Source organism: Aquarana catesbeiana, linkage group LG05 (genome assembly GCF_042186555.1).
Source record: "Aquarana catesbeiana isolate 2022-GZ linkage group LG05, ASM4218655v1, whole genome shotgun sequence".
Taxonomy (NCBI): domain Eukaryota; kingdom Metazoa; phylum Chordata; class Amphibia; order Anura; family Ranidae; genus Aquarana; species Aquarana catesbeiana.
Window position 1 is genome coordinate 398,810,243 of NC_133328.1, and position 24,473 is coordinate 398,834,715.

Genomic DNA, 24,473 nt, shown 5'->3' on the forward strand with positions numbered 1-24,473 from the left:
TGACGTCACGGTCGGCGCTGATTGGTTCTAGCTCTGATGACCGCGGAGTTGATGGGCTGAGTGTATTCCAGTGATGGCGGAGTGTGGGGAGCTCCGAGAGAGGAAGCCGTGTAGTGGGGAGCAGGCTTCGGATGGCGGGGGGCCCCCCAGGTCGGAAGAGAGGATGACGGCGGCAGAGTACTCCCGGCGGCTACAAGAATGGCTCTGGCAATCCTATTGCGGCTCTGTGTGCTGGCAGAACAACTGTGCGACCGCCGCCGCTCTGCTCATGATCAACACGGCCCCGGGGAGTGTGGGGGACCCGTCCAGAGCGACCAACAACCGAACACCTACCGCCAACAGTGCGGTCAGCACAGCGCCCCCTCCGGCAGCAGGTGAGATGTCACCCTACACCTTGTCATCTGTCACCCCCCCCTCACCTTGTCAGCTGTCACCCCCCATGTCAGCTGTCACCCCCCCCTCACCTTGTCAGCTGTCACCCCCCCCCACCTTGTCATCTGTCACCCCCCCACCTTGTCATCTGTCACCCCCCCACCTTGTCATCTGTCACCCCCCCACCTTGTCAGCTGTCACCCCCCCCTTGTCAGCTGTCACCCCCCCTCACCTTGTCAGCTGTCACCCCCCCTCACCTTGTCAGCTGTCACCCCCCCCTCACCTTGTCAGCTGTCACCCCCCCCTCACCTTGTCAGCTGTCACCCCCCCCCCTCACCTTGTCAGCTGTCACCCCCCCTCACCTTGTCAGCTGTCACCCCCCCCCCCTCACCTTGTCAGCTGTCACCCCCCCCCACCTTGTCAGCTGTCACCCCCCCCACCTTGTCAGCTGTCATCCCCCATGTCAGCTGTCACCCCCCCCCCCACCTTGTCAGCTGTCACCCCCCCACCTTGTCAGCTGTCACCCCCCCCCCACCTTGTCAGCTGTCACCCCCCCCACCTTGTCAGCTGTCACCCCCCCCCCCCCCACCTTGTCAGCTGTCACCCCCCCCACCTTGTCAGCTGTCACCCCCCCACCTTGTCAGCTGTCACCCCCCCACCTTGTCAGCTGTCACCCCCCCACCTTGTCAGCTGTCACCCCCCCCACCTTGTCAGCTGTCACCCCCCCACCTTGTCAGCTGTCACCCCCCCACCTTGTCAGCTGTCACCCCCCCCCACCTTGTCAGCTGTCACCCCCCCCACCTTGTCAGCTGTCACCCCCCCCACCTTGTCAGCTGTCACCCCCCCCCCACCTTGTCAGCTTTCACCCCCCCACCTTGTCAGCTTTCACCCCCCCACCTTGTCAGCTTTCACCCCCCCACCTTGTCAGCTGTCACCCCCCCACCTTGTCAGCTGTCACCCCCCCCACCTTGTCAGCTGTCACCCCCCCCCACCTTGTCAGCTGTCACCCCCCCCACCTTGTCAGCTGTCACCCCCCCCACCTTGTCAGCTGTCACCCCCCCCACCTTGTCAGCTGTCACCCCCCCACCTTGTCAGCTTTCACCCCCCCACCTTGTCAGCTGTCACCCCCTCCTTGTCCCCCCCACACCTTGTCACCAACATCTGTCACCCCCCACCTTGTCACCTTATCACCCCCCTCCTTGTCACCCACATCTGTCACCCCACTCCATGTCACCTGTCACCCCACACCTTGTCCCTGTAAGCAGGCTGGAGCTGTCACCTGGATTTACACCAGCCTTGTGCCCTCCCCATGGTTTCTATGTGATGTTGCTACCTTCCAGGGACGTTCTCTGATCGTGGATTTCCTTGTCCCTGGAAGTGTGTGGCTTTCTCAGTAATGTCGCCCTTCCGTTCTGCTCTTCTCTGATGGAGGGGGAGATGTGGGTGCTGTTTAGGTGTGTTAGGGGTACCAGCTGTGAACTAGAAGTAGCAGATGTTCAGACACTTGTCATCTGCTTCTGTTGTATGAAGTAAGGCTTGGAGCAAAGCAGCACCCAGAGCTCCTGTCTTCTGAATGGGACACAAGGTCTGTTTGGAGTGTTCCACCTTTGGACATTAAAGTAGAACTATTGGCAAAACTTTTTTTTTTCCATTTTGGACAGTGTAACCCGTCTGGTTTTTTATTTCATTTTAAAATTTTTTTTTTTTTTTGCTATCTGTGTCCCATTGCAGAGATTTCCCTTCACTTCCTGTCCCATAGCCAAACAGGAAGTGAGAGGATATCCCTGCAAATTAACCACTGAAGGAGGGGCTTATTTTTCAAACTCGGTGTTGGATGAGCTCTGGCGTGTTCGCAAGGTGCACGTCCTGAGCCCGCCTGGAAGTCGGCACAGCGCTAATCACAGGCAGTGAGATGTTTTCTGATGTGCGGCTGCAGAGATCGGAAAACGTCTCACTGCCTGTGATTAGCGCTGTGCCGACTTCCTGGCGGGCTCGGGACGTGCAGCTTGCGAACACGCCTGAGCCCATCCTTACTCTGTGTTTAGAAGTTAAAATCTGTTTTTTGTTTTTTTTTTTTTTTTTTTTTTTTTTTTTCTAGAAAATTACTTCTAACTACTCTATCTCTAAAAACTACTTTCTAACACCCTAGAGAATAAAACAGCGGTCGTTGCAATACTTTGTGTTGCACCATATTTGCGCAAGCGGTCTTACAAGCGCACTTTTTTTGGAAAAAATAAATTTTTTGAATTAAAAAATAAGACAACAGTAAAGTTAGCCCAATTTCTTTTTTTATATTGTGAAAGATAATGTTACACCGAGTAAATTGATACCCAACATGTCACGCTTCAAAACTGCGCCCCCACTTGTGGAACTTTTACCCTTAAATATCTCCATAGGTGATATTTAAAAATTTCTACAGGTCACCAGTTTTGAGTTACAGAGGAGGCCTAGGGCTAGAATTATTGCTCTCGCTCTAACGATTGCGGCGATACCTCACATGCGTGGTTTAAACACCAGTTTCATATTCGGGCGCTGCTCTTTACTCACGTATGCGTTCAATTCTGTGTACAAGCTCAGCAGGACGGGGCGCTTTAAATTTTTTTTTTTTTTTTCTTAGTTTTTTTACATTTTTCATTTTGACACTGTCCTTTTAAAAAAATATTTTTGGGTCACTTTTATTCCTATGATAATGAAGGTAAATGTCCCTTGTAATAGAAGAAAAAAACATGACAGGACCTCCTAAATATGAGATCTGGGGTCAAAAATACCTCAGGTCTCATATTTACACTAAAATGCAATAAAAAATGAATAAAAAATTCTCCTTTTAAGAACATTGGGTGGTAGTGACGTTTGACATTGCCTCCGCCAGTCAATGCTATGGAGCCAAGTAGGGGCCATCCTCCCCTCACTCAGCAGCCAGCCAAGCAGGAGAGAGGACCCAATCGTCTCCGCCGCTACCACAGACTCCGGTAAGCGGTGGAGACCACTGGAGCGTGGCCAGAGGGGGGCCCCTCTACCGCCCCCGATAAAAGTGATCTCATTGCAAATCCGCCGTTGAGACCACTTTTATCTGAAAGCGGATCGCCGGCTGAAGAAGAGGATACCAGGGTTATGGCAACTATCTGCTGCCATCACAACGGTATTCCTCTTCAAACAGCCGCCGTATATCGCCGTAAGCCGGTCCATAAGTGGTTAAGTGAATTCCTTGGGGACTCCCAGGTCACCAGAACTAGTGTCCCCATTAGAAGATTTCCCCCTTTATTACTTTTCTGGGGACAACCCAAAATTTTTGATTTTTCTTTTACTTTCAATGATAATGGTAAACAGGACAAATAGAGAGGATGAATCTCCTCCTTAATAGGGGCACAGACAGCAATAAAAACTTGACAGGGGTTCTAATCCATCTCCACTCTGTCCAAAAACATTTTGCCTTTTAGTTATGCTTTAACATAAATCTCTGAGGAATGTTTCCAACACCTTGTTGAATCTATGCCACGAAGGATTAAAGAAGTCCAACCTGATTTAAATCAAGTCAGTTTAAATCACAATGTAAATCGCTAGTAAAAAGGCTTGATTTAAATCATCATTTTTAAAGAGCAACTGTCATCTGTCCTACAGCGGCTCCTCCTCTGACCCGCTGTTGACTGACAGTCCCATTCACTTTAATGGACAGCAAGTGCTGCAGCAGTGAGACAACAAGGTGAGGGACGTGGCGGTAGCAGATGAGTGGATGCCCGAAAACAGGCGCTGCCATGATGTATCTGAAATGACAGGTGCTCTTTAAACGTAAGGACTTATTCTTGCTGGTAGTTAGAATCTTTAATATTTGCACACAAAATGAAGGTTTCCTATTTAGAATAATAAGCTGTCAAGTTAGTAAAACGGCGATATCAGAACCGATTTTAGGTTAATCACACATAGTTGGAGAACTACTCAAATTCTCTTATTTAATTAAAACCATAAGATTATATTGCATATTCTTGTATTTGTTTAGACATCAATGTTTAGTAACTGAAGTGCATGAACAAAATATCTTTGAAAAAACAAAAGATCTTAACCTGTTCCCAACCGCCTGCCGTACATATACTGCAGCAAGGTGGCTCTATTTCGCAAAATCACGTACCTGTACATGATTTTGTCAATTGCCACTGGGGGGGCGTGCGCGTGCCACTGGAGCCACGATCGCATGCTGATTGGCCACAGGGGGAGCCAATCAGCGGGTCCGGCAGACACAATGTCCGCCAGCCACCCTCGATTCTCCCCACAGAGACATAACGGCAGTCTGCCGATGTAAACAAGCAGACCGCCATGCTGTCAGGCATGGACACTGATCTAGTGTTCCTGCCAATCAGGAACACGAATCACAGTGTCCATGCAGTGAGCCCATCCCCCCCCCACAGTAAGAAAGCACAATTAGGGAAAACTCTTAACCCTTTGATCGCCCCTGATATTAACCCCTTCCCTCGTTCCCAAAAAACTGTCAGGTGTCCATCGTAATGTCGCCGTTACGCTGATCACTGCCATTGCAAGTAAAAAATAAATAAAAATGCCATAAATATATCTCCTATTTTGTAGACACTATAACTTTTGCTCAAACCAATCAATATACCTTTTTAATTAGTTTTTTGTTACCAAAACTATGGAGAAGAATACATATTGGGCTAAATTGATGAAGAAATTTGATTTCTTTACATTTTTTTTTATTGGATGTGTTTTATAGCAGAAAGTAAAAAATATTATTTTTTTTATTCTTTCAAAATTGTCGCTCTTTTTTTGTTTGAAGTGCAAAAAATTAAAAACTGCAGAGGTGATGAAATACCACCAAAAGAAAGCTCTATTTGTGGGGAAAAAAAGGACATTAATTTTATTTGGGTACAGCATCTCACGACCGCGCAGTTTCAGTTAAAATACTGCAGTGCCGTATCGCAAAAAATGGCCTGATCATTAAGGGAGTAAAACCTTCCGGGGCTGAAGTGGTTAAACTGAATATAATCACTTGGGTCCACATAAAAAAACTTTAAAGCGCGGTCCTTTCATCACAGGTTGTCTTCTCATGATGTTTCATTCGGGCCACCAGGCCCTGCATCTCTTTGTTGCATTGCTTGCATTTCGCACGCATACCTGCTTTAGCCATAGGTAGAGGAACTTCGTTAAAATATTCTCAAATTAGGTCTCTTTTATGGCCTGCTGCCATTTTGCTCCACAAGGGAGGAGGAATAAAGCACTTCAAGCTATGTGCAGAAAGATCACAAGGTTTATAAGCTGCTTAGAAGGTTTCACTTTCTTTTTTTACTGCTTGCCCTTCTTCCTCACACTTAGAGCCTGGTACAGATGCATTTCTCTTAAAACAATCATACAGTTTGTAGTGTACATAGATTTGCAAAACAATGGGATAAAGGAATATTCCTGAACGTAGTTTTATCTCATGGTTACCATGAAATTGTGTGAATGCATTAATGCCGTGCATGTTATCTCAGTTTGCAGAGCTTGGATTCATTGAATGAGTTTACGAAAAATGTAAATATTGCAGAATATACAGCCTCATGCTACACAACTAAGCTCCATTTCATGCTGAATAAACTATAAATCTTAAATAGAAAACTCTCTTTAGATTTTTACTTAAAAAGCATTTTATTAAAATAAATGTGATAATCCAAAAAAACCCAAAATTTTAAAAAATCATTGATTTTTATCCACCCTGGTAGGCAGTCTGAGGTAATTAGTAGGAGGCATGACAAATTTTTTGAAGTTGTAATTCTTGGGAAAATTAAGAAATAAAAAAAATAGTTTCACTTTTTTTTTTTTTTTTTTTACATACTGTCATTAGTGCAGTACAGCATTGTCATATCACTGGTCTGGGTGTGATCAGGGATACTGACTGCTGATGGTATGTAGAAAAATAAATAAATATGTTAACACACTGTGACCAGAGCAATACAGTGTTACCATAAGTAACACTGTACTACTCTGTGGAAGGGATCCGGATTTATTTTTCCCTACACATAATGACTGCTTATACCAGTGAACTTCACTGCATTTTTACTGAATGAAATTGATTTATTCGGTATGTACTATTGTGGTTTGCTGTGATTGACAACCGCTAATCACATGGGATAGTCCTATCTGTCCCATGTGATCACTGTAATCAATCACACCTAGCAACACAATCATACACAATGAATGGCATGAATCAAAGCCATTCATTGTTTACAATTGTCATTGTGATTAGTCACAGCAATCACTTGGTACTGGCAGTAGGCCAGTAATATTGATCATTCATCGGCTGTGTGTGGTGGACACAGCTGGTGACAGATTGCGTGTTCCAGGAGGACGTCATATGACGTCCACCCAGAATGACAAAGATCCTGCCCAGCCGTCATTTGACAATAGGCTGGTTGGGAAGTGGTTAAAGTGCATGTCAATAAATTCCCCTTTGTCTCCATGATGCAGAATAGATTACAGATCTGAGGCTGAGTTTGACCTGTTTCGCTTTGTGGTGCAATTCTGTGGATTCAGCATGTCATATTGAGGTGTGTTTGCAATGAAGGCAAAGCATGGGAAGTGGAGCCTTTTGGTGTGATGTGTGTTCAAATGCAAAGGCCAAAGTAAGGCTGGCCATACTTTATACAATTTTCTTCCACAATTTTCTGTTAGATTTACCAAAACCATATAATATGAGGTCAAACCTAAACAGTTTGTATGCAATCAGTCAGGCCCTTGCACTACATAGTTGAAGGTAAATGTAAAGGAAATTGAATAAGAAACTTGGATAATAATGTATGACCAGCAGTGCAGTGTACAAGAAGCCCTCTGTCTGCTGGAAGCTGCAGCCACTCGTAATAACATGTGTAGAGGGGTAACTCAGGTGTGGAGATCTGTTTTTTTTGTTTTTGTTTTTTTGTATTATGCCAGTGGCTATTCCATTTACCGCCCTAAACCTGCAAGATCAGGTGTGGGTGGACTGTACAAAAACAATACAAATGCACTGCAATGCAGGACAAATATTTCCCTGCAGTAATTTGCATAGAAATTTATAGACCTTTTTTTTTATTATTCTACACAGATTTAGGTGGATAACATGAGCCAAAGCAGCATAACAAATCAATGTTATTTCTTTGATTCTGCTAGCTGTAAGTCTGTTCTCTCTTACAGACCTGTAATACATTTCTTGGTAGAGTGACATTTAGGGCTTTGTAAACATAAAGTGATCAAAGAGTTTCTTTTTTTCATTGAAAAAAAAAAAAAAAAATGTTATACTTTCCATACTGCATACTTTGTTGCAGTGGTTTTGCACAGAACAGCCCCGATCCTCCTCTTCTCAGGTCCCTCTTTGCTGCTTATGGCCCCTCCCTCCTGTCGAGTGCCCCCACAGCAAGCAGCTTGCTATGGGGGCACCCGAGCCGAGTCACAGCTCCCTGTGTCCATTCAGACATGGAGCTGTGGCCTGGCTCCACCCCCTCTCTCACCTAATTGGCTGGCTGGCTGATTGACTTTGACAGCAGCGGGAGCCAATGGCGTCACTGCTGTGTCTTAGCCAATCAGGAGGGAGAGTCTCGGAAGGGCCGAGCCATTTGTGGACAGAGATGGGGCTCAGGTAAGTATTAGGGGGTGCTGGGGCAGCTTCTGCACACAGAAGGCTTTTTATATTAATGTATAGAATGCATTAAGATAAAAAAAAACTTCTGCCTTTACAGCTCCTTTAAAGTGAAACTATTGGCAAAATCAAAATTTCCCAAAAAAACACAGTGTCTGCTGGCAGGATCAACAGGTGACCACATTTTGATACTGAGGGACTCGTAAAAACAAAAACTGCCAGGGCCCGGTTGCAAGTGTGACCTTTGTGATCCATGATAGTTCTGCCATCGGTGTCAGTAGTTTATTTTATTATTTTTTATAATTGTTTTCCAATTTTTTAGGAGCCCCGTTGGGGGCTTTGGTGAGGTATCAGGGGTCTAAACAGACCTCTGATGTTTTTCACCTTTAGAGACAGAGAAATAGATTGAGGACACAGCCCTCAATCCCCTTCTCTGCAGCCCCAACAGCACAGAACGAATGGACAGCAATAGCTCTGTACAGAGCTTCCTGTTCATTCATAAACTGAAGCATAATAAACACAGTTTACTATGTTACAGTTATGAATGATCAGTACAGATCACTGACTCAATTTATTCAGACAAGGAAGGGGCCTGTAAATGACATATTTACCAGCCCCTTCCCCACTCTCCATCCTGACACATCCCCAGCAGAAGCTGGCGGAAGAGGAGGAGGAGGGGGGGGGGTGTAGGAGAGCACACGGGGCAGCAGAAAAAAATCTGGATAGGAGGAGTGGCGAGGGTGGAATGTGGAGGAACTGATCTCTTCATTTTTCTTCTGCAGCCTCTGAATACCTGCAGGAGGGAGAGCAGGAGAAGCCGCATTCAGTGACTGCAGAAGAAAAATAAAGAGATTGGTTCCTCTATATACCACCCACCCCACTGCTCCCCCTATCCAGGTGTACGGTGGGGCAGCATGGGCCCCCTGGAGCGTGGTTGAAATTGTGACCCCTGTAGGTACGCCCCTGTATAGAGAGATGCATACACATACTATATATTGCAGCGTGACCTTTTTGTCACTTTTTAATGTTTCATAACAATTGAATTATTGCAGCTTTGTCCTTATGAACACATTTCATTCTCTTCTGGGCTTTCCTCTTCTCAGCTTTCTGCTGCTTGATTTTTCATTCATTTACTTGTTAAAGGTTCATGTACCTTTTTACTGCCAAGTTATATGTCCTTAATGGGTTCTTTTGTATTTATGTCTTGTGTCAGGACAGAAATTGTTTTTTTTTATAATCGCAGTAGTTTATACAAGACTTTTATGGTAAACAATACCAGCGTGTACATGGTGCCAGTTCTTTCATTTTAAATGTAGTTGCCAATATTCCTTCTCCTCCTTTTTGGATCTGCCTATCAATGGAAACCTGTACTTTATTCAATTCTGTTTTGTTTCCCGTTTAGGTCGTGAGTTCATTATTCCTACTTTGGCACAAAGGTTCAGAGCAGAGATGGTGGACTTCTTCATTCTCTTTTTCATAAAAGCAGCTGTTATTTTAAGCATAGTGCATTTTAGCGGAATAAAGTAAGTTTTTATTGTATTAAGAATGATGATTCTTTGCCAAAGTCTGTCATTAGTTTTATGAGTTCTGAATAAAAGGACTTTTGAATTAAATTGTGGGACAGTTTGTTTCACTCGACCTTTAAAGCGGAATTAAACCCACTGATTTCACCCAAAACGGTTACACAGGCATGGCTTGAATGATAACTGTTAAGCTCTGTACACACGGCTGGATTTTCCGATGGAAAATGTGTGATAGGACCTTGTTGTCGGAAATTCCGACCATGTGTGGGCTCCATCACACATTTTCCATCGGATTTTCCGACACACAAAGTTTGAGAGCAGGATATAACATTTTCCGACAACAAAATCTGTTGTCGGAATTTCCGATCGTGTGTACACAAATCCGACGCACAAAGTGCCACGCATGCTCAGAATAAATAAAAAGATGAAAGCTATTGGCTACTGCCCCGTTTATAGTCCCGACGTACGTGTTTTACGTCACCGCGTTCAAAACGATTGGATTTTCTGACAACTTTGTGTGACCGTGTGTATGCAAGACAAGTTTGAGCCAACATTCGTCGGAAAAAATCCATGGATTTTGTTGTCGGAATGTCCGACCGTGTGTACGGGGCATAACAGTTACTAGTGTGCTTATGTCAACTCAACCAAACTGTCAGACCAGCAAATGGCTGGTGTCATAGCTGATCATGTGCAGCAACACGGCAACTGCAGGTTGAATAGAGGCTAAAACTGGCCAATGATTGCCCGGTTCAGCAGGGGCCAGACAGATTTTGATCAGGGGCTGCAGCTGCTGATCAGTGTATTCTGACTACAGCGGGATCTGCTGTCAGAATATAGTGTCCCGGCGGGACCTAGCTTGCATAGAAGGAAAAGCTATCTGTCTATGGCCTCCTTTTTAGATGGCAGCTTCCTTGGCTGTAAAGGACAGATGGGTTTAGTTCCGCTTTAAATGTCCTCAGCAGACACCACAGTGCCAGCCTAGACTCAGCATTAACTGTTGGCCACTGAAATCTAATGTTCTAATTGGCATCCTTCAAAATGTTTGGCCATGGCTTTGTATTATATAAACATACATATGATGACAGTTGGCAGGTGTGGACATGAGAGAGAGAGAGTTGCCTGATCCATTCAGCTGAGCACTCTTGGGTGAGCAGTTGATTGGGAAGGTTTTAAAAGATGTTTTCACTGTCCTTGTCTATCCCATTTCCCTGAGATGTGTCTGGCACTTACTGCCTCTTCTCCATTTATTAAATGTATGTGCTTAGCTGAGCTAAGGTCACTGGCATCTGGACATGCCCTTGGGAGTTAGACATTGCAGTTGACTTATGTACAGCCTCCAATTATTTATATATATTATTATATATTATATATTTTTATATTATAGATTATATTATTATATATATATGCACTTTAATGCGTGTATGTATATATATATATATATATATAATTTTTTTTTTTTTTTTTTTTTTTTTTTTTTATTAATATATATACGCATTAAAGTGCATCCATCCAATGAAGAATTCAAATGCTTTATTATTTATTTCAGGTACTTATATAGTGCCATCAATTTACACAGCGCTTTACATATACATTGTACATTCACATCAGTCCCTAATCTCAAGGAGCTTACAATCTAAGGTCCCTAACTCACATTCATACATACTAGGGACAATTTAGACAGGATCCAATTAACCTACCAGCATGTCTTTGGAGTGTGGGAGGAAACCAGAGTACCCAGAGGAAACCCACGCAGGCACAGATAGAACATGCAAACTCCAGGCAGGTGGTGTTGTGGTCGGGATTCGAACCAGCAACCCTTCTTACTGCTAGGCGAAAGTACTATCCACTACACCACTGTGCCACCCATTATTATGCAGAATAATGAATAAGTCACAAGATACAAAAAAGGGGGTGAAAAGATATTTGTGGAATGGTGTTTTTTTTTGTTTTTTTTCTGCAATGTAGTTAAAGTGGTTGTAAACACTTACAGACCACTTTTTACTACAGGTAAGTCTATAATAAGGCTTACCTGTAGCTACCCAGGATATCTCCTAAACCTGCATGGTTTAGGAGATGTCCCCTGTACTTGCATGTGCCAACGTACGTGTCGTTTGCTTCAGTGAGTGTGCCGTTACCGGCGGCTCCCGTGCGCATGCGCGGGAGTGACCTCATCGCGGCTCCGGCCAATCACAGCACCAGAGCCGCGATACCCGGAAGTAACCCCCGGGAGTGATGTCGGCCGCCGGAGCGGTGTACAGCAGCGAGGTCTTCGATCTCAGGTGAGTGTTACTATGCTATGCATACTAGCTCATTATGCCTTTGTCTTGCAGGTGTTATTTTTTTTTTTTCAAACTTTAAAGCGGTTGTATACCCGCACAGAAAAAAAAAAACCCTGTAAGGCAAATGCATAATGAGCTAGTATGCTTCCCCAAAAACAATTACCTGGCTCTTCTCACGATCAAGCGCCGTCCTCATCTGCAGCACCATTACAGTGACTTCCTGTCTCACAGGAGACACAGGCAGCAATGGGGGCCATAGGCTCTTGTTGCTGTCGGTTAGATCCTGTGAGGAGGAAGGGGGAGGAGGCCAAGCCACACTGTCTGGATGTACAAAGCCCAGCTTGGGAACGTATCCACACCAGTGCACCCATAGCACACAGCTTGTTCTGGGGCATTTGCAGAGAGGAGAGGACCATGCCAGTGGGGAGCCGGTAAGGGACTTCTGTGTGCAATATTGTTGCACAAAGCAGATAAGTAGAACCTGTTTTTTATTCATAAAAAAACAATACTTTTCCCTTTAGAATTACTTTAAGAACCAATAAAAAGCTTTCCGTTAAAAGTGATCAGGTGGCTATAGAGCCACTTGATCACTTTAACTGAGCTTTCAAAGGGTCCCCACCCCCTGCTGGCAGCACCCATGGAGAACCCTGAACTGCTTCCCTGGTGAGAAAATCTGTTCCCTGCTGCAACTAAGTGCCCAGTGGCACAGCACTGGCACCCTGTGCTTTTCACAGATGAGAGCAGGTTCACCCTGAGCACGTGTGAGAGACGTGAAGGGTCTGGAAAAGCCATGGAGAAAGTTATGCTGCCTGTAACATCGTTCAGCATGACCAGTTTGGTGGTGGGTCAGTGATGGTCTGGGGAGGCATATTCATTGAGGGATGTACAGACCTCTACAGGCTAGACAATGGCACCCTGACTGCCAATAGGTATCTGGATGAAATCCTTGGACCCACTGTCAGACCCTACGCTGGTGCAGTGGGTCCTGTGTTCCTCCTGGTACATGACAATGCCTGGCCTCATGTGGTATGAGTATGCAGCCAGTTCCTGGAGGATGAAGGAACTGATGCCATTGAATGGCCCCTACACTCGCCTGACATCGTTGGAGCATGCTCCTAATAAGGCAACAGATGTTGCCCTGGGGTATTTCCTCCCAGATCTGGACCAGGGCATCACTGAGCTCCTGCTGTATCATTTTGTCACTTTGATTTTTGGGGTGTCTTTGAATTCAGCTCTCTGTAGGTAGGTAATTTTTCATTTCCGTCAAATGATGTGGCATCCTTTCATTCCTAACACACTACCCAGTCCATATCCGCATAGATATCCAGCATGATATTTTTCCCCATTGAGATCTGATGTGTTTTCAAAGTGTTCCTTTTAATTATTTTGAGCAGTGTATTTTACTGAAAAGTTGAGTATAATAATGCGTTTAATAATATATAATGAGTTGAATATAATAATGCGTTGAGTATAATAGTGTGTTTGAACTAAAATTCGGTTTAGTGTATATATTTTTTGAAAATATGCGTTTGATAAATAACTGCGCAAATATTATGCAACATAAAAAAAAAAATTGCAACTGCCACAATTTTATTCTCCAATATATACTTTTTTGGGGGGTTTATAGTAATTTCTAGCAAAAAAAATGCAGATTGTAATGTGCAAAAAAATGAAAAATATTTCCCCAGTAGACAAGTGGTTAGTGTTGATGAGGAGTGAAAGGAGGAACCAGGGATGACAATATATAAGTAGAGTATGCTTCAGCTTTAAAGCTGGATTCCTGGCAGAAAGGTTTTTGAATATCTATAATGCTTTCTTACCTTGAACAAATGCGGGGTTGTGTGCATTAAAAGGTATATTGAACATGAGATATCTATTTTTATTTTCCGGCTTCGCAGGGCTGATTTACCTGCACACCTGTTTTTTTTTTTAGACCAGTGGCTGCTGTGCCCTCTATTTTACTTCCTTCCAGTCTGGTAAATTCCCCGCTGTAGTTCTGTCACAATGAGCAGGTGGACCAAATAGTCTCGGAATCCAGGTATAAACAGCCCATGCATCATCAGCTCCAACAACTTTCCTTGTCTTAAGCCTAGTTTAACCCTTATCTCAGCCTAGACTCTGCCCATACACCCAAGCTTGCGTTTCCTGCATTTCCCATTGCCATATGGGAAATGTATTGCTGTTTCCCTGCACAAGTGTGATTTGTGAGAAGACAGAAAGTCGTCCTTGCACATGAGGGTTCACATTTTTTCAGAGGAGGAGTGAAAATCGAGAATTAGAAGAAAAGTGAGGCATTATTACAATTTTTCTGCATTTCATTAGAGCCTGGGGAGAGCGTCTGCAAATGCAAATTTAGCAGGATCCTGGAGTTAGCCTATAATGTTGTTTCCAAAACCTTCTATTGGGTATCTTAAATAGAATGTTACTTTATGTATTTCAAGGTTGATTTTTTTTTTTCTTGATATATTTTTACAGAGATATTTCCAAATTTGCAATGCACTACATAATTGAAGAAGTAGATGAAGATACATCAATGGAAGACCTACAGAAAATGATGGTGGTGGCACTTATTTACAGGCTCTTGGTCTGTTTTTATGAGGTATGATGAATTTCCTTTGTTTCCTTTGACGTAAAATTGTTCATGGTAAAGTTTTTTTGTGTTAGACACAAAGTATATCCACTTGAAGACCGCAATGCGTAAATTTATGTTGTGGCTTTCAAGTGGTATACTGGGATCATGCCTGCTGCTACAGGCATGATCTCGGTGTTTTTCTTTCCTGTGGCCGCTCGGCTTTTTTGTAAGAGCCATTCTAGAGGGCTATTAAGCCACTGGATTGCTTTTACAAGCGGTGGAAGGGGGCGACCCCTCCCGCTGGTCCTTTTCGGGTTCTCCGTTCCATTGAAGAATCCGGAACTGAAGCCGGCTTACTATTGAGATTTTCAAGGACAAGAATGTCCCTGATCAGCTTTATGGTATAGGAAACTGGAAGCAACCTGTATTTTTTTTTTTTTTTTTTCATTTCTGTATTCCCTAGATGTAAACAGCGCCATTTTTAAAATAGGAAAGCATCTGATCATACTGATCTTGGTTTGATCAGATGCTTTTAAGGGCAGAGGAGACATATGGGGTCTAATAGCCCCAGATCTCTCCCATAAAAAGTACCTGTCACTGCCTATTGCTGTCAAGGGATGTTTATATTTGTGACAGCATTAAGAGTGATTAAAAAAAATTAAACAGTATAGAAACAAACATTTTAAAGCGCCTCTGTGCTCGAGTACAAAGGTGAGCACACAGGTTGGTCTTGCATATATGCGTAAACGGCGATCGCACCACACATGTGAGGTATTGCTGCAAACGTCAGAGCAAGAGCAATTCTAGCACCAGACCTCCTGTGTAAGCCTCGGTTCACACCAGAGGCGGCACGACTTGCAGGTCGCCTCCCCGAGGCGACCTGCACACGACTGCCGGGGCGACTTGCAAAACGACTTCTGTATAGAAGTCTATGCAAGTCGCCCAAAGTCGTACAGGAACCTTTTTCTAAGTCGGAGCGACGATTAGAACGGTTCCATTGTACTGAACGGGACGCTACTTGTCAGGCGACCTAGGTCGCCTGACAAGTCGTCCCAGTGTGAACCGAGGCTAACTCTCCACTGGTAACCTGTAAAGGCCTATAAAGTGTGGAGATTTTAAATACTGTAGTTTGTTGCCATTCCAGGAGCATGCGCAATTTTAAAGCTTGGCATGCTAGGCATGGATTTACTTGGCATAACATTGTCTTTTATATTTTAGCAAAACATTGGGTATTATTGTGTGTTTTACATTGAAATTTATAAAGTGTAATTTTTCCAAAAAAACGTATGTTTGTAAAACCGCTGCGCAAATGCTGTGTGACATAAAAAATTGCAAAACCCCACCATTTTATTCTATAGGGCCTCTGCTAAAATTATATATGTTTGGAGGTTCTAAGTAATTTTCTAGAAAAAAAAGCTGATTTTTACATGTAAACAAAGTGCCAGAAAAGTGGATATACAAAGGGAGGCAGAGGACGGTTACAGGTATGCATCTTTGGGGTTTGGAGTGAGGTCATTATATCAGTGGATCCCAGGAATAGGGTCATTATGGAGGTAGTTGGAAAACAACCCTCATCTCTGCTCACAATATTTATTTTTCGCTTCTTTCAGCATCTATTTATGTACAACAGGACAATATAATCTAACACGCTTTATAGCTGAAACCAGTAAATGTGAACTGGCAACAAGAACTGACACACAACACCTGTATATAAACAGGCATCCAGTTTGTGGTTACTTACAAGTAGATCAGGGTTGCTCTGCTTTTGAACCAGACACACACTGAGCCCTGTCAGGCAGCATGCATGTATAAAGAATCCCAACTGAAGATATATCTGCGTTTTTTTTTGTTTTTTTTTTTTTGTTTTTTTTTAGTTTTTAATAAAACGTTTGTTTTTATTTTAAAGATTATCTGCATCTGGGGAGCGGGTGGTGCAACTCCAGGAAAGTTCCTGCTTGGCCTTCGGGTTGTGACATGCGATAACTCTGTGCTGGTTGCTCCAAACAGAGTATTAGTGATCCCTTCCACAAATGTTAATATGACTGCGTAAGTACCATAGGTTTTAAAGACTATTTAAACCAGAGTTGGTTTTTAATATAAGAAAGTGCTGTTAGCATTTTGAAGATCGCAAATGCCGTAGTTGGCTTTTAACTAAATATTTGAAACTGCATTATTTTAGCTGATAGTTGAAGCCATTAGTAGATATTTCCCCGAAATTCCCTGAAGGAACAAGTTTGTTTAGGATTCACAGATGGAAAATGATTGGTTATTGAGCACACTGATGACCCACTTATTTGAACAGTTTGATCACTGGCATTGTACACAACCAGTGCCTTGCAAAATTATTCACCCCCTTGGCATTTTTCGTGTTTTGTTGCCTCACAACCTGGAATTAACATGGATTGTTTGAGGATTTGCATCATTTAATTTACAGAACATGCCCACAACTTTGAAGATGTTTGTTTTTTGTTTTTTTTTATTGTGAAGCAAACAACAAATAGGACAAAAAAAACAGAAAAAGTCAATGTGCATGACTTTTCACCCCCCTAGTCAATACTTTGTAGAGCCACCTTTTGCAGCTATCACAGATCCAAGTCGCTTTGGATAAGTCTCTATGAGCTTGCCACATCTTACCACTGGGATTTTTGCCCATTCCTCTTTGCAAAACTGCTCCAGCTCCTTCAAGTTGGATGGTTTGCTCTTGTGAACAGGAATCTTTAAGTCTGACCACAGATTTTCAATAGAATTGAGATCTGGGCTTTGACTTGGCCATTCCAACACATTTACATGTTTCCCCTTAAACCACTCAAGTGTTGCTTTAGCAGTGTGTTTGGGGTTATTGTCCTGCTGGAAGGTGAACCTCCGTCCTGGCCTCAAATCACACACAAAGTGGTACAGGTTTTCCTCAAAAATATCCCTGTATTTAGCACCATCCATCTTTCCCTCAACTCTGACCAGTTTCCCAGTCCTGACTGCTGAAAAACATCCCCACAGCATGATGCTGCCACCACCATGTTTCACTGTGGGGATGGTGTTCTCTGGATGATGTGATGTGTTGGGTTTGCGCCAGACAGCTTTTTCTTTGATGGCCAAAAAGTAAAATTTTAGTCTCATCAGACCAAAGCACCTTCCTCCATACATTTTGGGAGTCTCCCACATGCCTTTTCGCAAACTCAAAACGTGCCATTTTGTTTTTTGCTGAAAGTAATTACTTTCTTCTGGCCACTCTGCCATAAAGCCCAACTCTGTGGAGCGTACGGCTAATTGTCTCCCTATGTACAGATACTCCAGTCTCTGCTGTGGAACTCTGCAGCTCCTCCAGGGTTACCTTAGGTCTTTGTGCTGCCTCTCTGATTAATACCCTCCTTGCCCAGTCCGTGAGTTTTGGTGTGCGGCCGTCTCTTGGCAGGTTTGCTGCTGTGCCATGTTCTTTCCATTTGGTTATGATAGATTTGATGGTGCTTCTAAAAGATTTGGATATTTTTATTTTTTTTTTATACCCTAACCCTGACTTGTACTTCTCAACATTATTGCCCCTTACTTGTTTGGAGAGTTCCTTGGTCTTCATGGCAGTGTTTGGTTAGTGGTGCCTCTTGCTTGGGTGTTGCAGCCTCTGGGGCCTTTCAAAAAGGTGTGTATATGTAATGACAATATCATGTGACACTTAGATTGCACACAGGTGGACATCATTTCACTAATTACTATATGACTTCTGAAGGTAATTGGTTGCATCAGAGCTTTTTATGGGCTTCAAAACAAAGTGGGTGAATACATACGCACATGCCAGTTATCATTTTTTTTTTTTTTAATTCTGAAAAATAGTTTTATGTATATATTTTTCTAATTTTACTTCACCAACTTAGACTATTGTGTTCTGATCTATCACATATAATTCAGATTAAAAAAAAGTTGAACTAAAGGCTGTAATGTAACAAAATAGTTAAAAAGCCAAGGGGGTGAATACTTTTGGAAGGCACTGTATATCGCCCCTTTGCCCTGCTTTTGCAATGTGAAATCTAATACGATTGTCGTGATCTGAGATTCATATGTGAATTGATGTAGTACAACATTATTCATATACTTTTTGTATCCTTTTAACAGGATTTAGGCTAGGAGAGTTGTAGAGCCATATTTGCTCAGGAAAACAGATTCTGCCTCTTCCATTCTGAATAATGATTTGCAGAAAGCTGATATTAGGCCCCGTTCACATTAAGCGATCTGGAATTGTGGGCAAAATCGAGGCAGTTTTAAATCCCAGCAAAATGCGCATTTTGTGATTGTAACACAGCAAAACACATTTAAAAATCATGCTAAGCTTGTTGCCCAAAAAAGGAGCAGGAACTTCTTTTGGGCGACAAATGCACGTAGGGCAGCCCTTTGAAGTTGATGAGCCGCCCTTTGTGCGACATGTGGAAACACGTGTAAATGCCGCTTTCAGAATCGCAATCGCTTGTTCCCTCAACGTTATATCTAAACGGGGCCTTACAGCAAACCTATGCTAATTGTATAAAAACAAAAAAAAATTGTATTCTTTAGTTTGTCTAAATGTTAACTAAAGAATACAATTTTTTTTTTTTTTTTTTTTGTCTAAATGTTAACACAAGGTATAAATATGGCCACATCCTATAGCAACAAGCCACTAAGCACCTGGTCTTTTGGGACTGGCAATCTGCACGTGCAAAAGGCTCCTTGAAGACCTTACTCCACACCTTTCCCAGTTTCTGACCAGAGCCAAGAGGAACAGGGCAGGCTGTGTGATGTAGTGATTCATTTCACTGTGCTCTAAAGAAGAGGCATAGCCAAACGTTTCTTTAACAGTAAACAATCCGCAGGTGCTTAGAGGTGTCTGTATGTACCTGCAAAAGTTTTCTTGCCCAAATGTGGGGATGTTCTCTTTGAGCAAAGCTCTAGATCTTCCTGGTAGTGCTAATGCTTTGGTGCCCCCTACCCCATTGGCCATTTAGGCAGCCTATTGCAGTATTGAGCCAGTAAGAGCATATAGGGGTGGAGGGAGCAGGCAAGCTTGAAAGGTGCGAGGAATTGTCAAAGGTGTGCTTGATCAGAATGGTCCATTGTTCTGGCAGGGTGGGTAGGTATCTGCAGGTACCTAAAACTGCCCACTCTCTATACCTGTAAGCAAGTTGTATCTTTGTTAAAGATTTTCACTTTAATGCAGGCTATTTTAGTGGATTTTTAATGCAAATTAAATTGTGTAATTTGTTTTTGTATGCTTTTGTTTTATAGGTCGACAGTCCGAGCTGTGATCAAGAATTTCTCCATTGCTTTCTTCTTCCCTGCATTTATTACATTGCTATTCTTCCAGCATAACAGAACAGCCTATGATATTGTTGCAGGCACCATCGTTGTAAAGAGGAACACGAGATGATGTATATACTTTCTCTTGCCATTAGAACATTGCTGGATGGCTTTGTATAGCACAGAGTTCCTTTGGAAGCCTATTTATTAAGAGCTATTTGTAAAAATCAGTTTTAACTGTAAAAGGTGTTATTGATTGACTGAATGCAGGATAATCTTCATAGAACCTCTCAATGACCATCTTCATTGTTGATTCAGATTATCAGTATTGTCGTTTGGAAGAAAAAGCTATGGATTTCAAGAAATTTATATATATATATAAAGTATAAAAAATTTTAAAAAATGTGGACTGTACATAGGTTTGTATGTCTGTATGCAGTATATTACTAAGCTCTGCATATTCTCAGGCTGACTTATGAAAAATTTAAATGTTGCCTATAGCAACCTATGAGTTTCCATGTCTCAGTTTACCAGTAGTGGTTTGAACAAATGTTATTCAGCTTGCTGGTTATCTGTTCATGTTTTATTATTGGTTTGCTTTACCTGATAAAGGGTAATCATAAATGCGGTCAAAAGCAAAAGCCCATGCTACACAATGCAGAGTACAGAGTGAAGGTTTCCCCACCCAGTGAAGGAATTAAATGCCATAGTATCCACTCAGAACAAATTTCTGCTGAACTACATGTCAGTAACTGTGCTTTATGCAAAGTTGGATATAAAACATTTGATATGGCTATTAAAACACAATTCCAGCACCTTTGCCCCTATGCATGCTGTTTTTTTTTTTTTTTAAGACTTCTTCGGGAATGCTCCATGACAGGCAGGGTCCTCTTCTACAGTGCTGGGCAGTCCCCAGTAATGCAGAGAAGGGTCACTGATGTAATTTAATCAGTGCCATTCACTTGATCATTGTATTGTAAGTGCAAGGCACCTATACCATCCTGTACTCGCATCATTCAACCCAGAGAGGACCCAGTGCTGGACCATAGAGCAGTAAGTCTTTGGGATGGTGGGCGTCAGCACCAGAGAGGAAGTGAGTACATTTTTTTAAATTTTGCAAAGATGCAGAGACTCTACATAACATTTCAATAAAAGCAATTTACTTGTCACGCTTTAACCTGTCCTACTGCATTCATATGTATCTCAACTGACCAGCCCAGATGTAGGTTGAAGCCAGAAATAAGTCAGCAAAATAGAAGAAATACACTGGGGACTTCAGTAAAGCAGTAACAACACTTTTCTGGTTGTATGGCCTGTGTTTAATTCATGTAAGCCTTGGTACCAGTACCAAAATATGCACCAAATTCAGATAGTTCTTACTACACTTTTAGAATCTGTCACTATGGCTGCGACAGATTGCCATCAGCTTGGTGATAAGTGAACTAGAGCCAACTTAGACCAACTCAAAGTTGGCATACAGAAGGGTGGCTGATGGACCTGATGGGGAGCTAGTCTCTCGGAGTTCCCCATCAAGCTTCACCCACCTCATAACTCAAATTCACGGCCACCGTGCCTGTTGGGTGGGGAGACTAGTCAGCCTTGCCTGTGATTGATGGCACACAGCAGTTTGGATTCGAAAGCTGCTATTTGCCTGAATGGTGACTATGGATCCGCCCACTTATGTGAGCTAACATAAACAAAAAGTAAAGCCCACCTGATGGGGAACTGGTCTCTCAGTTCCCCTTGGGCATGCACCTGTCAGTGTTACGGGCACAGTGGCTGGAGCAAGGAGTATGGACACATCGACTTTAGTACCGACATTGACGGGTGAACAAGTCGGGCACAAGCACTGTCACTTTCAGTGCTGCGACAACACCCTTTTAGAATACCCCAGATAAATGTATTCAGTTTAGCAACATCCAATAATCCATAATAATCTGAATTATCTTTTAGTGATCTGACGTCAGTAAAAATAAATCTGGCTGGTTACTATGGGGTTTTGTGCTCAGCACTTCAGTGTTTCTATTTGCACCAATATAGGTGACAATACATACACTATATTGCCAAAAGTATTGGGATGCCTGCCTTTACAAGCACATGAACTTTAATGGAATCCCAGTCTTAGTCCGTGGATCTTACTCCTAAACCTTGTGGACAGCATTCCCAGAAGAGTTGAAGCTGTTATAGCTGCAAAGGATGGGCCAACTCAATATTGAACCCTACAGATGAAGACTGAGATGCCATTAAAGTTTGTGTGCGTGTAAAGGCAGGTGTCCCAATACTTTTGGCAATATATTGTATATGTAATATATTTGATAGAGTTTGAAATGGACATTTTCAGATATCTCTATTCTTAAACTCCTTCACTGCATACACTTTGTGGAAAAAGATGTCGACAGGAACTATGTGGTTCTGAGATGGCAACCTATGGATAACAGTATTTGGTCTCCTTCAGCAGTTAGTTTTTGTGTAGGCAAAATAAAAAAATAAACTATTCAGTAAGGCTGCATTCACACCTGAGCATTTAGTTTTCAGGCAGAAAGTAATGCGATTTTTACTGCGATTTTGTACAGGTCAGAAGGTCACCAATGTAAAAAGCAGAAAAACGCCTGTAATCTGCCCAAAAATAAGCTCATGTAGCTCATGACAAAATGCTCAGTTGTGAACAGGTGCCATTGAAATGAATGGGGTTTTTGCTTGTTGGGTGTTTTTCGAATGTTTTACGAGCTGAAAACGCTCAGGTCTGAATGCAGCCTAAAGGTCTGCAACACAAGCACATTTTCAATGTTTGCTGACTTACAAACGCTAAAAAAATAAAGATAAAAAACCCGTTGCTGTGCCAGAAATCCAATAAGTTATTATCTGTTATTAAAGTGGTTGTAAACCCTTACAGAACACTTTTTGCTACAGGTAAGTCTATAATAAAGCTTACCTGTAGCTACCCAGGATATCTCCTAAACCTGCACGTCATCGGCACATGCAAACTGAAGCAATGGCACGTATGTGCTGTTGCTTCAGTGAGTGTGCTGTTACCTGGCGGCTCCCGTGTGCATGCGCGGGAGTGATGTCATCGCAGCTCTGGCCAATCACAGCACCGGAGCCGCGATACCCAGAAGTAACCCCCGGGAGTGATGTACTGTGTACGGGCACCGCAGCGAGGGCTTAGATCTCAGGTGAGTAGTACATAATGAGCTAGTATGCTATGCATACTAGCTCATTATGCCTTTTGTCTTGCAGGTGTTTCTTTTTTTTTTTTTTTTGTTTACAACCACTTTAAGATGACAACACTGCTGTTCTGAAATCCCATGCAGTGATGTCAGCCTTGCCCAAGTTCTCCTCTGCAAGATTACAGGATTTCTGGCACTTAAGAGTATTTAGTTATTCTTACTCTTGCAGCATTTGTAGCGAGAGGAGGAAACATGCATATATTTCAGAGATGTGCTGTGTGTGTGTGTGTGTGTGTGTGTATATATGTATATGTGTATATGTATATATATATATATATGTATATATATATATATATATATATATATATATATATATATATATATATATATATATATATATATTCTTTTTTTTTTTCTTTTATATTGCCCTGACAAATACTTTAAGGGGGCAGTTCTAGATTAGAGGAGGAAAGATAACGTAATTTGTCAGTTTCCCTGTTCTTGCCTATTGATGTAGTTTTCACCAATAAGCCTTGTTGGCCTTTCTAATTAAAAGGTTTTGGTATGCAACTGCTCTTACACCTGCATGAATATTTTAAACTACATGTCAAAGATGTACAAAGTCTTTTACAGCTATTCAATGAATTTCTTGTCCTTTTTTTTTTTTTTTTAATTTTTATTATTATGAGAGAGAGACAACAGGGATTTCCTGTAGGTAGTTCAAGTTTTACCTTTTTGAATTGTTAGTAAAAAGCTGAAAATTCTGGCACAGTTAAATGTCTAAAATTTCTGCAGCTGCAGGAGGTAAAATGTTTAGTCATTTATAACCACAGGTGACTTCAGTTACAAACCGTTGTTTAGAACAGAGCAGCTAGGATTTCTACAGCTATGACATTCGTTGCATCAGACTATGTCACACAGATTATGTAACTGCCTGAAATCTTTTACTGCCACTTTCTGTAATCCTATCCCTGGTGGATATGCTTTAATTAAAACTGCTTATAACAGCGCGAGGACTAATTTGACTTTGCTTTTGAACTTTTTCAAGTGGAGCAACAAAATTCTATTTGTTACATAATGTTACAGAAGGGTATTTGATGCTTTTTAACATGTCGGGGCTAAATGGACAGAAACGATATGAGTATTTTTAAAAATGCATTGAATCATTTGCTTGCTGTGTGATGTGTTTTTCCAGCACACACTCCTGATATACACTGGAGATAAAAATTAGAGAACAATTTATGAACACTTGATTTTTTTTTTCAGAAATAATGTAATCTTTATTGCTCAACATTTGATGGAATTTTTTTTGTGGCTATAGGCCATGGTAATAGAACAGTGTTTTTCAAAATAACAATTTTGTAGAAAACACAAGGATCAAAATGAGAGAACAGCAAAGACTGTAGCACGGAGAAAGATCACAACAATCAACAATTAGTAGGAAGTGTACAGGCCCTTGCTTTGAATTACTTCAGCGCATCTGCGGCCACAGGACATCACTAGTCTTTCACACTGCTCTGGTGTGATTTTGTTCCACTCTTCTTCCAGTCTGTTCCACAGTTTGGTGACTGTAGTGGGTTTCTTAGCAATAACTTTGTCGCTAAGGATTTTCCAGAGGTTTTCTATTGAGTTTAAATCAGGACGATGGGCTGGCCGTTTCATTATGTCAATGTTTTCAGTTTCAAGATATTGCTTTACCAGTTTTGCTGT

The 24,473-nt window shown here is 42.3% G+C and overlaps 1 protein-coding gene across 1 annotated transcript; it reads left to right on the plus strand.

Moving 5' to 3' along the window:
• On the plus strand, positions 1-23,783 carry FAM8A1 (family with sequence similarity 8 member A1). The gene is made up of 5 exons (XM_073631113.1): positions 1-374; positions 9,369-9,489; positions 14,244-14,367; positions 16,247-16,386; positions 19,585-23,783. The coding sequence occupies exons 1-5, from the start codon at positions 74-76 to the stop codon at positions 19,724-19,726; spliced, it is 828 nt and encodes a 275-aa protein (XP_073487214.1). The 5' UTR covers positions 1-73; the 3' UTR covers positions 19,727-23,783.
• Positions 23,784-24,473: the final 690 nt, after the last annotated feature.